The sequence below is a fragment of the Ambystoma mexicanum genome, chromosome 2q (assembly GCF_040938575.1).
Source record: "Ambystoma mexicanum isolate Mex_15411 chromosome 2q, UKY_AmexF1_1, whole genome shotgun sequence".
Lineage (NCBI taxonomy): Eukaryota > Metazoa > Chordata > Amphibia > Caudata > Ambystomatidae > Ambystoma > Ambystoma mexicanum.
Genome location: NC_090924.1, coordinates 858,467,471 through 858,480,085, shown reverse-complemented (window position 1 = coordinate 858,480,085; position 12,615 = coordinate 858,467,471). Strand labels below are relative to the sequence as shown.

The 12,615-nt window shown below is 42.2% G+C and overlaps 1 protein-coding gene across 1 annotated transcript; it reads right to left on the bottom strand.

The window, feature by feature from the left end:
* Window positions 1-202: 202 nt before the first annotated feature.
* On the bottom strand, window positions 203-625 carry LOC138568812 (histone H2B-like). The gene has a single exon (XM_069646584.1). It carries the CDS (start codon window positions 623-625, stop codon window positions 203-205), a length of 423 nt encoding a protein of 140 aa, XP_069502685.1.
* Window positions 626-12,615: the final 11,990 nt, after the last annotated feature.

The following is a 12,615-nucleotide window of genomic DNA, read 5'->3' as shown; positions in this document are numbered from 1 at the left end:
CCGCTGCAGACCTCGGAATGTGACGGCCCGGAATGTACGGTGCCGGTCCCTTACTGGCACCGTACATTCCGCGACCGCCACACTCCTAATGAGTCCCAATGTCTTCAATTTCTGCAAAGAATCCGACAATTAGGGCTTACTAGGCAGTTGGAACAACAATAGTGAATCACAAATGTTGCAGTTGTATTTAAACTATTAGAGGCTAAATTGCTTCTGTTATCTTTTTTAAAATGTTTGTCCTTCCTAAATTTGAAAGGGGCACCACAGGGGTCTGCCATTGAAAGGATGCGTACTTTGCCACTGTTTTGGTGCCCTCTGACACTGTGTGTTTGATTATGTCACCAGGGAGCAGCAGCTTCACTGCGGTCTGGATCTCCCGGCAGGTGATGGTGCTTCTCTTGTTGTTCAAGGCCAGGCTGGACACCTCGGAGGCTACCTGCACAAAGAGGTCCGCATTGATCGAGTTCAAGATTCGCATAGCGCAAAGAGACAGGTGGAGATCAGGATGGACCTGCTTGACGACTTTGTAGATGTAGTTTGAATAGTTCTCCTTATTCTTCCCCTTCATCTTCCACAGGAGCACAGATGTGATCACGTTCTTGGTGGTCTCTTTGTGCTTTACCATGGTGGGCTTCATAGCTCTGTAGAGGCTGGCAAGTAAAAGACTATCGTCAACAACAGCCAGCCAGAAAAAAACTGGATTTTGACTGAATGCCAGTGTCTCCATTAATGCATCTCATAGATGCAATTATTTGCACTGGATAGGCACCAGGGAACTGAAATGTGTCATACAATTGACTTGCTATCACTGCACTTACACAAACGTTTTGGGGCATAAAGATGAGCTGTGCTGCAAATAACAGTGCTGTAGGGTGGACCTGGTGTAAGGCTGGTGATTGTGAGGTTTGGGATTTCCCTGGTGTAATGCTGCTTGTTATTTAATAGAACATATTGGCAAATATATGTAGGGGAACTACCAGCTTCACTTGCAGTGGTATGAACTGAGAATGCTAGATGGGTTCAGACAGACAACCATCCCACTCTGCTGTAATACAAAGGACTATATCGGGAGCAACAGTATCCGATGTTTACATAATCATTTGCATGCCTGTACCTGGCCTCTAATACTTTCTCATGTTTAAATTATGCACACATGCAAACAAACACTTTTCTGGAAAAATCAGATGCTTACTATTCAGATCTATTTGCATGACCAGGCCCTATATGCATTACTCTTTCTGGTGCTTTGATTAGGAACAAACCCTTCCCGTCCTCTTGTATAATCTTTTGCTATTTTTTGCTCAGTTACTTTCGTTGGCACATCCTTGACTTGTACGTTGTCTGACATCCGCAATCGCATCCTTAACTTCTGTGAAAATATAAATGTTTCCCTTTAATTTGCAAATAAACCTTCAAAGGAAAATTGCTAGTATTGAGTCCTGTTCTGAGAATGAATTCTCCCATTCTAACTTTTCAAATATACTCCACCTGATTTTTTATACAAAGGCAATAAAAGCTGCTTCTTTTTTATATTCACATTTCTATTGAACATTAATTCAGAATCGACAAACAAACATATTACAAATTAAGACCCCTCCTCCTCCCCCCAAACCAATGTGGTAAACAGAACAATAATGTATTTATATATTTTTAAATGTTTTATTGGCATTAATAACAACCATAACAGCAGGTAGCATGTTAATTCAGTAGTATCTTTCGTACACAATGCTGCGTATAAACTTAAAACATACAACTTTATAACTACAAGTCTTCACATATTGTTACTCCAAATAGTGTTTTCTGCGGATGCGTCGGTACAGCAACTATAGTGCATTAAGTGTTAACCATGCTGGGGGTGGGTTGGGTCCACTGTCTGATACCCCAATAACCATGTTGTTGCTGTGGGCTACCCAGAAACCAATTATAGTCACTTGTCTTCACGGGGGTTTATCGTCTGGTAAGTGGAACATTTCCCAAATTAGTAATTTATTACTCCAAAAACCTCCCCCAAATCTCTTCACAGAGACTAATTTCTTATTCCTGTACAAAATCACCTTTTCTTGCAATGACATTTAATGCAGGTACTCCAACCATGCTGATGGAGTAGGAAATTTCTCACTCTTCCATTCCCATAAGATAATATTCTTTGCAGACAAATAAGCACTATAGAAACAACACCTGTGTGGGAATGATAGATCTTCCATTAGATCATCCTCCCCCAAGATGATGGTCGAAATATCATAATCAACTTCCAGATTTAAAACCTTGTTCATTTTCTTCATTATTTCATTTCAGAACATGCTTAAACTGCTACATTCCCAAATCATATGCTCAGATGAACGAACCCTGTCTTTGCATCTCCAACAGGTTTTGGATTCAAGCAAACCCCTTTTATAGAGCCTCTTTGGTGTCCAGTACACTCTGTTCAATATTTTTATTTATTGAATCCTTTTCCCTAGGTTTAGTGATGTCAATTGCTCAATTCTGCATACAGTTTTCCACCCCAGCCTTGCTGCACACTTGTTTTGCTGCAGAGGAGAATACGTTTCACCCTGTAAATTGACTGGATTGCCAGCAGAGCGGATGAAAGGAAAAATACACTCTTGATCGATCCAAGGAATCATGTCACACGTGCAAAAAGAGCAAGAAGATCGAGCTGGGTGTCCCGCCAAACCAGACGGGTGGATTAACTGATTGCCTAAACATCCATAAAATCGGTCCTGAAGAAGATGACACAAGAAAGAAGTCACTGAAACCGGTCGACCAGAGACTTAGCTGATGGCTCGGAACCAAGTGAGACACACGCACACAAAATAACTATTATTACTGACCAGTTCCTATTTGATAGGACATAAGGTCGTACTTGCATTAATTATGCTTAGTTAAAACATAGCTTCAGAAATACAATAAGGAGTATTGTGACTTTTTTGAGGCTGATTAAAGTATTCATACATCAAGTATGAAAGTTTTATACTTAATCAGAGAGGCTTCATTTTTTTGCTGTCTCCCCTCACTATGTTTTAAGCAATTGATGTCATGGAAAAGCATAGCACACCTCACAGAGGGTGAATAAACTACAATGTACCTGACCACTTGCAAATAGTCCCACGTGAACTGTTGGACCATTTCATGATAAAAGTCTGGAAATAACCATCCCAAACTGTGTTTTTATGAATCGTTTTATAACACATTAATTGAAGCACCAGGGCAATCCTCTCTTTCTATCTCTCCGTCAGTAAATAATAAAATGATGAATATAACATTTTGAGTATGCTTAATGCACTTTTATGTCTTAACATATAGGAGTAACCATGGCAACGAACGGGCAGCCAGCAACGAATAATATTAGGGCAGTTAGAAATGTAAATAATGCATTTGACCTATGTAGATATTCGTATGAATGTGGCCTGTTTGTATGCGCTGTTTTATTTTTTGCCATGATTTTTGGTCTTGTCACATTGGTTTCTTTCATTCATCTCTATTGAGATGAATGAGGGGGGATGGAACTAATATGGGAAATGGAACCAGGATGGTTAAGGAGGGGGCCTATTTAATATGGGATGGATTCCAGCTTATACGGGGCTATGGCACAGTCCCTACCCATGCACAGCCCCTAAATGATACCAACAACACCCCGATTATAAGTCCAGCTCCGCCCTCAAATGTCTCGAAATATAATGTTTATGGTTTAAATGATCACAACCCTTCTGTCATATCATGGTTGTACGACACTACTGCCACAATGCCCACACCAGAAGTTAGCCCAACCGCAGAGACTAGACCACCTGCAGGTAGGAAGGAAGAGAATGAAGAAACAGCAGAGAGGTTTTTGGCTCTATATGATGAATGGGAAAAGGGGGGCACGGGGAAAGTGGGAACGATGTCTCAAGCGGCACGAAAAGCCAAAAGCTACCTTAAAAGCAGTAGGAGAAGGAGGGAGGCGGGGAGGAAAAAATATGATGAATATTCTGGCCTGGGCCTAGACACAATAGAAGACCCTAGACACCGACATTGTCAAATAAATGGTACGCAGACATGAGCTCCACTGCAAAACAGACAACCAACGAGAGTTGTTATGTCTTTTCCCTGATTCCCCATGCCTCAGTCACACCTAAAGTCCTGCTGCCTAAAGAACTGCTTCTTGCAGATGCCCAGTGTCTCCTTCATCTCACTCTATGCAGAATTAAGAACACCTTCCAGGCACACGAAGTATCGTTTGAAATACTGCAAAATGGGACATAGTAGATAGGTTATATCACACCACAATAAAGGAGCCCCAAGAACGGGAGTGGTATAGAGAGGTATGGGTGGACTTGGAAGGAGATGGGGGATGTATATATATGACCTGCACACCAGATGAATATGCTAGGAGGGGGGAGAGCCTTTGGGGGGTATGTAGAGCCTGGATGCCGATAAAAGGCACACCAGCATGGGATGAGGCTGTTGCAAATAAGAAAGAGCGCCAGAGGTTGGGCGAGTTACAGTATTCATTGCTTAAGTAACAAAAGGGGAAATGTATGGGAGGATAGGTCTATGGGACCCCCTCCCCGAGATGCCCCACCCCCGTGAGGTTCGTGGCTCGTCAGCGGCCCCCCATGCACCTGTGCTCGGGTGGCAGGGTGGCTGCTGATCACCACACAGGGCCAATCGGCTTGTACTCTAACATACCATGGACACCATTTTGAAGGCTTCAAGACTCCATTTTAGATAGAAGCGACCAAAACCCCAATGAAACAGCCTGCTTGCGAAAGCTGCAGCTTGGCCCCCGCTCACTGTGTACAGGGAGCCATGCACTCCCCCTGCACCTCCACCCCATGGCAGATCCTTTGAAGGCTCGTTCTCACAAGCAACCAGACACGAACGAGTATCAGAACAAACACTGTATCATTTACCTTCCGCAGTACATCACTGTCCCCGAAGTGACCTGACTCGTGGTTCAAGTCTGGAAAATAACAGGAATCATCCCAATTGAAAAGACCCCGACCTGGCATCTAACCCTTAACATTTAAAATATGGTGTCGATAACCTTCCTGTATGAACCCCTGCCCACGTCCCTCAAATGAAGTATTAACTGCATATCAAAGCCTAATGATTCACAGAGTTGTTTTGTAAAATTATAATATGGGTGTGGGAAAGGGATGAAGCTCATAGTGCTGATAAAGCAAGGATGACCCCGGCCGATTGTAAGACACCATGTGCCTTGAAGACTCAATGAAAGGGCTTGATAGAGCCCACCTAGTGCTAACTAACGATTGCTGCTAATGTACAAAGAAAGGCGAAAAAGCATTACTAAAAATACTTGTGTGTCATACAGTAGAACACGTTTAGGTGTTATGAACAGGAATGCACATGTAAAATCACATATGAATGTATTGCTTCTATGCTCCTGAGTAGACAACCCAACATGATGCTACCTCACATGTTATCCATCTGTCGCCTTATGAATTACCAATATGTGTTCAACTAATGTTATGTGATATATGTGACACTGCCAGACTCCCATAGCTACGTACGAAGAAGTACATGAATGTATAACCAATAGAAGCCTGTAATCGTCCTAATGTTACTAACTTTATTAACTGTCCCCTCGTATGGTATACTGTGCAGCCCAGGCACCGAGAATCGCGCAGAGCCACAAGGCCATATCCCCCGCCTCCCGCCAAGGCCCTCCCCTCACTCTGCTGGACCCGCTTCAAGTATTCACCTCCCCCATGTCCGAGGCCGCCATGGTCGGCCAAATGAATTATTTACAACCTGGTCCTAAACCCCACCGCCTCAAGGGGCCAGAGGTGCACCCTCGCTGATCCAGTAGTACTCCAGTTCACCCCAAGTTAATGGGCCTTGGAGATAGGTATTCAACGCTGTACTAACATATCATAAAGTAATTCTTCACTACATCTAACAGAACGGAATGACAAGGCAGCTCACCTTGTGCCCTCAGACCAGACACCCAGGCTTATGACACCCGGTCAACAGGTCAAAAGTAACAGTGCACTGATGTATTGGTGAAGCTTCACATTGCAAGTTTTTCCTCCGGTCTCCTATTATTTCTTAAAGTAACATATTGTAGGATTTACAGGACAACTGGCATCGTCTAAAGGATGAGTGTTTGTGTGTGTGTGGCCACAAGAGCAAAATGTTAGTGCAGCCATTAATCAACGACACTGACCGCGCCTGGCCTGGCAGCTCCACCCCGACGAGCCCAGCTGATGTGTCTGAATCCTGGAGCGGCTCATCACTGCATCCCCTATAGCATAGTCAATGCCACCTAATCCCTGAGACTGTGTGCCCCCTATAGCATGTAGGATTTGTGATGTGGTTTTGTAATAAATATGAATGTCTTTGCTATTGCCAGACAGAGCGCTCTCGGAGCTTGCAGAGTCCTTCGCATGCCCTATACTGATTAGATAAAAACCCTTTGCATCACCCGCACTTGGTCTTGGTCTCATTCCCTCCTGGGGTGTGTCCTTTATTGCCTCTCATTGTGGGGAGGGTACTGCCTTTTGGGGACGCTTGCTTTCAATAGGCGACACACCAGCACAACCCAGGGTGAGAACATCACGGAGGGACAGAGAGTTCTTCCGATCAAGGTAAGCCATAGGGAACACAATAACAGTTGGAACTAAATTATGAAAAAATGTACCCCGTGCCTGTCCTTTAGTTTGGGTGATACTACATTTTTCCACCTACATATGTTAATTTCACATCCAATAGATTCTGACCACTTATCGAGCAGATTTTCATTATCCAATTTCCTTTTTGACAGATGTTTGTATACTTTTGATGCTATATGGCCACCGACTATGAATTCCTTCAACCAATCTCCTAGTTCTTTTAGTTCTTTGTTCTGACCAGGAATCCTCTCACCCACAAACTTCCTCAATTTTCTGCATTCTGTATATGTGCAATCCAAGATTCCCCTTTCCACAGTCACATTTTTGTATTTGATCCATTTCCCATCAGCAAACAGATTACCAAGTCACTGGATTCCACACAGGAAAGAATTTGGCCATAACAGCGTCTTCCCCTCCAGCATGATCTCAGGATTCAGATATACTGATAAATTCAATGAGCAAAAGACTTCTTCCTTTGTTAACTCCCCAAGATTTAGCCAGCATTGCCTCAAGAGCTTGGTCGGTGGGAAAGATGTACTTCCTCTTGCATCCTCCAATGTTAGGAGCACTCTGGGTGATAGGGGCGTACAGCTACTCGTCTCAGCTAGTGTCCACACATCCATCCTATCCTCAATGAATAGAATCAAGTATCTTGCATGGAAGGCCATATGGTATCTTTTAAAGTCTGGGGCTCCCAAACCCCCTTTCCTACACGGGAGCTGCAGCTTCCATAACTTCAAATGGTGGTTGTTTTCCAGCCCACAGAAAACATTGTAACATGCTGTCAACTTTCTTCATTTCCTTTTTCTTAGCGTTTGTGGGATCATACGTAAGATGTAAGTGATGCGTTGTGCAGAAGTCATCTTTATTACATTTACCTTTTACCACAGGCTCAAATTCAGTTTGATCCATTTATCTAGATCTTTCTTCACTTCTCAATTATACTTCCCAAATTAACTTCCATCATGTGATCCACCTCTCTAGTTAACCAGATGCCCAAATACTTTTTTTTAAGGAAAGAGCAAGTTGAAAAAAAGATTTTATAGGAAAGAAACACTGGCTAAGACTGACACATAAAAATGTTAAATGTGAAAACAATATAGAAAAAAAACAGGAAGAGTTGCAGAGAGTTCAAACAACAAGCTTCCGTCTGTAGCATTTAAAAAAGAAGCATTGCTGGGGTACGGATTTGGAGACAATCTAATACAGTGGATAACACTGCTGTACACAAAACCGACTGCTTTGGTAAATACAAATGGTTTTCCATCAGATGACTTTGAATTGGGGAGGGGAATGAGACACGGTTGTCCACTTTTACGGTTGCTGTTCGTGCTTGCGATGGAACCATTAGTCGAGAAGATCTGAAGGGACCCAATGATTCAAGGAGTTCAGTTTGGAGAGGCATCACAAAAACCTTTGCTATATGCAGATGATATGTTACTGGTGGTTCAGGATGTGGACATGTCGATTCTGGCAGCAATGAAACAAATTGACACCTTCCATGATTTCTCAGGATACAAGATAAACTGGACAAAATCTGAAGCAATGGCTGTATCTGAATCCTGTACCAGTCAACCATTGAGCAGATATGGATTCAGTTGGTGCCCAGAGAGAAATGCCCCTTTGTTTCCACAGCGGTTTGTACTAAAAACTATTGGGCAAACAGTTTTATGAGACTTAATGGGAACAACACGCCTTATGCATTTAATTATTGACAAAGTTAGGCATGCGTAACAATGCTATTTACAGTTTTTTTTTTACAGAAATCTTATACAGATTTTGATATGATTGTCTATGGGTGACCATTGTTTTAAAATGTAGTCATGAATAAAATGCAAAGAATATTTACCATTCTTTTCTATACGATGCATATTTCTGAAACGGATATATTACATCTTTTAATGAAGCACCATTAACATTTGATACTAGTGTTGGGAAAGTATAAGGTGTTTGCTGAACAATTGAATATATAACAATGCAATATAACATTGAGCAAATCCATTGTGCTTTCGTTGGCATTCAAAAGGAGTTACAATTTCATGCTGTCTTGTTTTATGCCACTTTCTACGATTTTAAAGTCTTTATTGAGAGATTTATAAAAGTAAACATTGAGCCAACCAAAACAAAACTCTTCAAAAACAGAGCCATCCACACAGTTCTGTTGATGACCACATTAGGAAGTCATGATTAGCCGACTCGTAGAAAATATATACCATATTATAAGGCAATCACAGGGTTCCAATAACAAAACAGCACCCAAAGGCATGCAGCTAATTTCAAATGCTACACAAGCATGTGGAATCCAAATTAAGAATTTACAATTTTATTTGCTTCTTCAGAATTTCTCATGATAAGTCTTGAGCCCTTATATGCATTAAAAAAAACACTCATCAATATGTGTCTGCTGTCTGAGTTATAGGCCAGAGCTTCAGGTGAGCTATATGAACCAGGAGTAGGCTATTGAAAAACTAGTTTACTAGTATTACAGTAGTGCAGTACAGTTGTGTAGTGGAAGAGCTAAAATGCTCTAAATATGTTCTAGGTTCATACTTTCAGTCCAAGAAAGTCAACCCCTCTCCGGGAGGTACTTGTCCTCTAATGCAGGCTTCCCTGAAAGCCTTGTCCCACCACCTAGTGTGTTCCACTCTTCCACCAATATCTACCACCCCAACGTCCAGCCAAACTCTATACAGCTCAACATTTCAAAATACTAAACAAAGAGCCAACCTGAGCATGGCTCACAAGTTCTTCTGATTTCAGATTCCCACTCAACTCCCTACCATTTACTGACCAAACAAGATCCTACATGCACCTCAAGCAGTTCCTCGGAATAGATGGAACATTTTGATTTTTAGAATGATTACATAATTAGGCATGTTCCATCTATATACCAGGTGCTGCACCAACACTCATAGCGCTACAAGTGTCAGCCCCTCCAAGCTTGCTTCTCCTTGAAAATTGCCATCACCACCAAGTCAATAAGAAATAAACCTCCATCCTACCTTGCAGTTACTGCATGCTACTGATCTTTTTAATATATTTTCCTGCATTTCTCTTCAAAGAGGATAACCCTGTGATACTCCCTTAAGCACCACCAATATGCCAAAACTATTGCATTGGAGTTATAAGTAGGAGGGAGATAATGTGAGGAGGGACACACAACGTGTGGGAATTGCTTGGTTATTTTCCCTCCCAGTGTCTCGCTATGGCCATTCTAATCCCCATGGCCATTCCCATCCATTACCTGCCAATCCCCCCCAAAAACACATGCTCCTGGAATTTGTTTGAGCTCTCACTGAGCTTGCACTATCAAGAAGTAACATCAAACCTAGCCCGCAAATGTTATTCCTAAGCCTTATGCTGAGAAGTTATGGCTTAAATGGCTACTGGTCTAATAGAAATGTCTTAAGCAAGTGTGCCTTCATCCACTTGATTTATATATTATATATTTTCCTTGCACTGCTACGAACAAGCAATGATAAAGCCAACAGTATTGGCTTGAGATATTAGATATACATTTGCCAGGTACTGCACTCTTATGCCCAGGTGTTGAAATCATATGGCCAGGTAGTTCCATTGTACCAGTACCTACACAAAAGCCCAAAGTGTTCAATGCTTGTTTTTAAACATGTTGGTAATGTGCTCTTGAAATTGAAAAAAAATGACACAGCAAGTTGCCACAGCAATGTTTGCCCTTGTGTTTTTACCAATCTTTCCCCCTTGTTTCAATTATTCACTTAACATTTTTTTGTCCACATTGTGATTCCTTTTTTTGTCCAGGACTCAGCCGGAGGCCCATGTATGACTCAACCACATCTGAGTGCCCAGCTGGTATTCATGCTAGTTGAAAGTTGTAGTACCACTGTTACAACAGGCAGGAGCTCTCTATCGTGCCTCTGTGCTGCACCTTTCATTGTTTGGCTTTTTTTCTTTAGTATGCTTTTGCTGAGGTGGGGTTCGTTAGTTTGAAGTTGTCTTGAACATGGTAAAAAATGAATTCTGGTGTGGAAGCAAATTGGGATGGTTTAGTGTTGGCTTAATTGAACAAAAAGAGTAAAGCACTTAGGTTTCAACTATTGTCCACTCACAACAGTGTAATCCCTGTTAATTCTGCTGGTAGATAAATCACAGCCATAGGTGTCTTGGAACATTACATTAAGAGAGTCTCTTTGTCCTGAACATAAACAAGTTGGAGCAAATCACTGATGCTCTGAAAATGCTACTCTAGCTATTAGTGACAAAGGCAGGTTTTGTTTTGGCTGGAGAGGGGGATGGGTACAGGTTCCACCAGTATTCTAAATATTAGTTTGTGAATCCTCACGGTGGTGAATGTGTCATAATATGTAATATGAGACGTCTTCTGTTGACCCTACATGAAGGAAACACATTGAAGAATGATGTGGTGGCTCTATCTCTGGAAGCAGTGAAAGCACTACACTGGCTATATTGGAAGTACCTCATTATGATTCTGAATAGGTTTGAATTGGGGAAAGAGTTAATTGGATGGATACAACTGCTGTACACTAAGCCGACAGCTGCAGTTATGACTAATAGGTACTTTTCAGAAGCTTTGGTGCTCCAAAGAGGTAACAGGCAAGGATGCCCTCTTTCACTGTTGATTTTTTTCCTTGCAATGGAACCACTGGCTTTGATCATGAGAGGAGATGGAATTTTCAAAGATGTGAACTGCAGAAGGGTAGAACAAAAAGTTTGGCTTTATGTGGAGGATATGCTGTTGGTGGTGCACGATCTTTGAAATTCACTTCTGGCTGTGATGGGAAAGGCTGGAGGAGTTTGGAGGAGCTTCAAGCTACAAAACGAATTGGCTGAAATCCGAGGCAATGCTGATTATGTCATTCAGGGCAAATATCATTGAGTAAGGTTTCCAATTGTGCCTGACAAAAATGATATATCTTGGAATAACGCTGACGAGAGAAATGGGCCAACTAATGGTGGTGAACATGTCACTGACACTGGAGAATTTTGAGAAAGATATTAGGAGATGGTCTAAACTTAGCTTGACACGCTGGGATAAAGTGAACATGATCAAGATGACTACTGGGCCAAGAATTTATTATATTTTGGAAATGCTTCCTCTACCAGTGAGGAAGGGGATCGCGTGTAGGCTGGATACATTGTTGCAGAATAAGGTTTGGAAAAATAAACCGGGGATGACATTGTGGAAACTACAGTTGCCAATGAAGAAGGGTGGAGTGAATGTCCCCAGTTTTGAGGCATATCATTTAGCGTTTATGGTGCGCCAGATTATGCCATTCTTGGAGGTACTCCAAATGACTGGACTAGGGCTGAAACTATGACTGGACTAGGGCTGAAACTAATATGGTTAGCCCACTGGAGCCAAGGGCTATTTGGACTACCAAAACTTGCCGTAAAATGATTGTGTTTCCTTTACCGGATTTTCTAAGGATCTGTTGGATGGACTTATCAAGGATAATGGATTTAGGTCAATGGTATGCAAACCTTTTCATATCAAGCTCTCCCCCTGCCTCCCTGAGTAAAAATATTGTTTCTGGGCCCACCCACCTAGGCGTTTGAGACCATAGGATGCCCAAAAAGTCCAGGGGGGCCCAAGCACTTTAAAATGTAAGCAGATTGTCTACTGCTTATATTCTCTATTAAAAGCAGTCACCTTAATCCCTTTTTAAGAGCCCCCTCCCAGTGTGAAGACCTCTGGCTTAGAAGCACTTTGTCCAAGCTTCCATCTGGTTAAATCAGAAGGTGAAGTTTAATGGGAGGACACGTTTCTGGCCAGTGTGGTTCGTGGGCAGAGTAAAATGGCCTGGGGACCTGATGGGGGATGGTGCGTGGATCACTTTGACAAGGCTGAAGACAAAATTCATTTTAGATGGGGATTTGAAAAGGGACTTCTTCAAAATGAAGAATGCCCTGGGTGACACTCCTTCCATTGGGGACGACCTAGGTGATACCATTGTAAAAATTGCAAGATAGGAACACTTGGACTCACCTGCTGTCGGCTTGG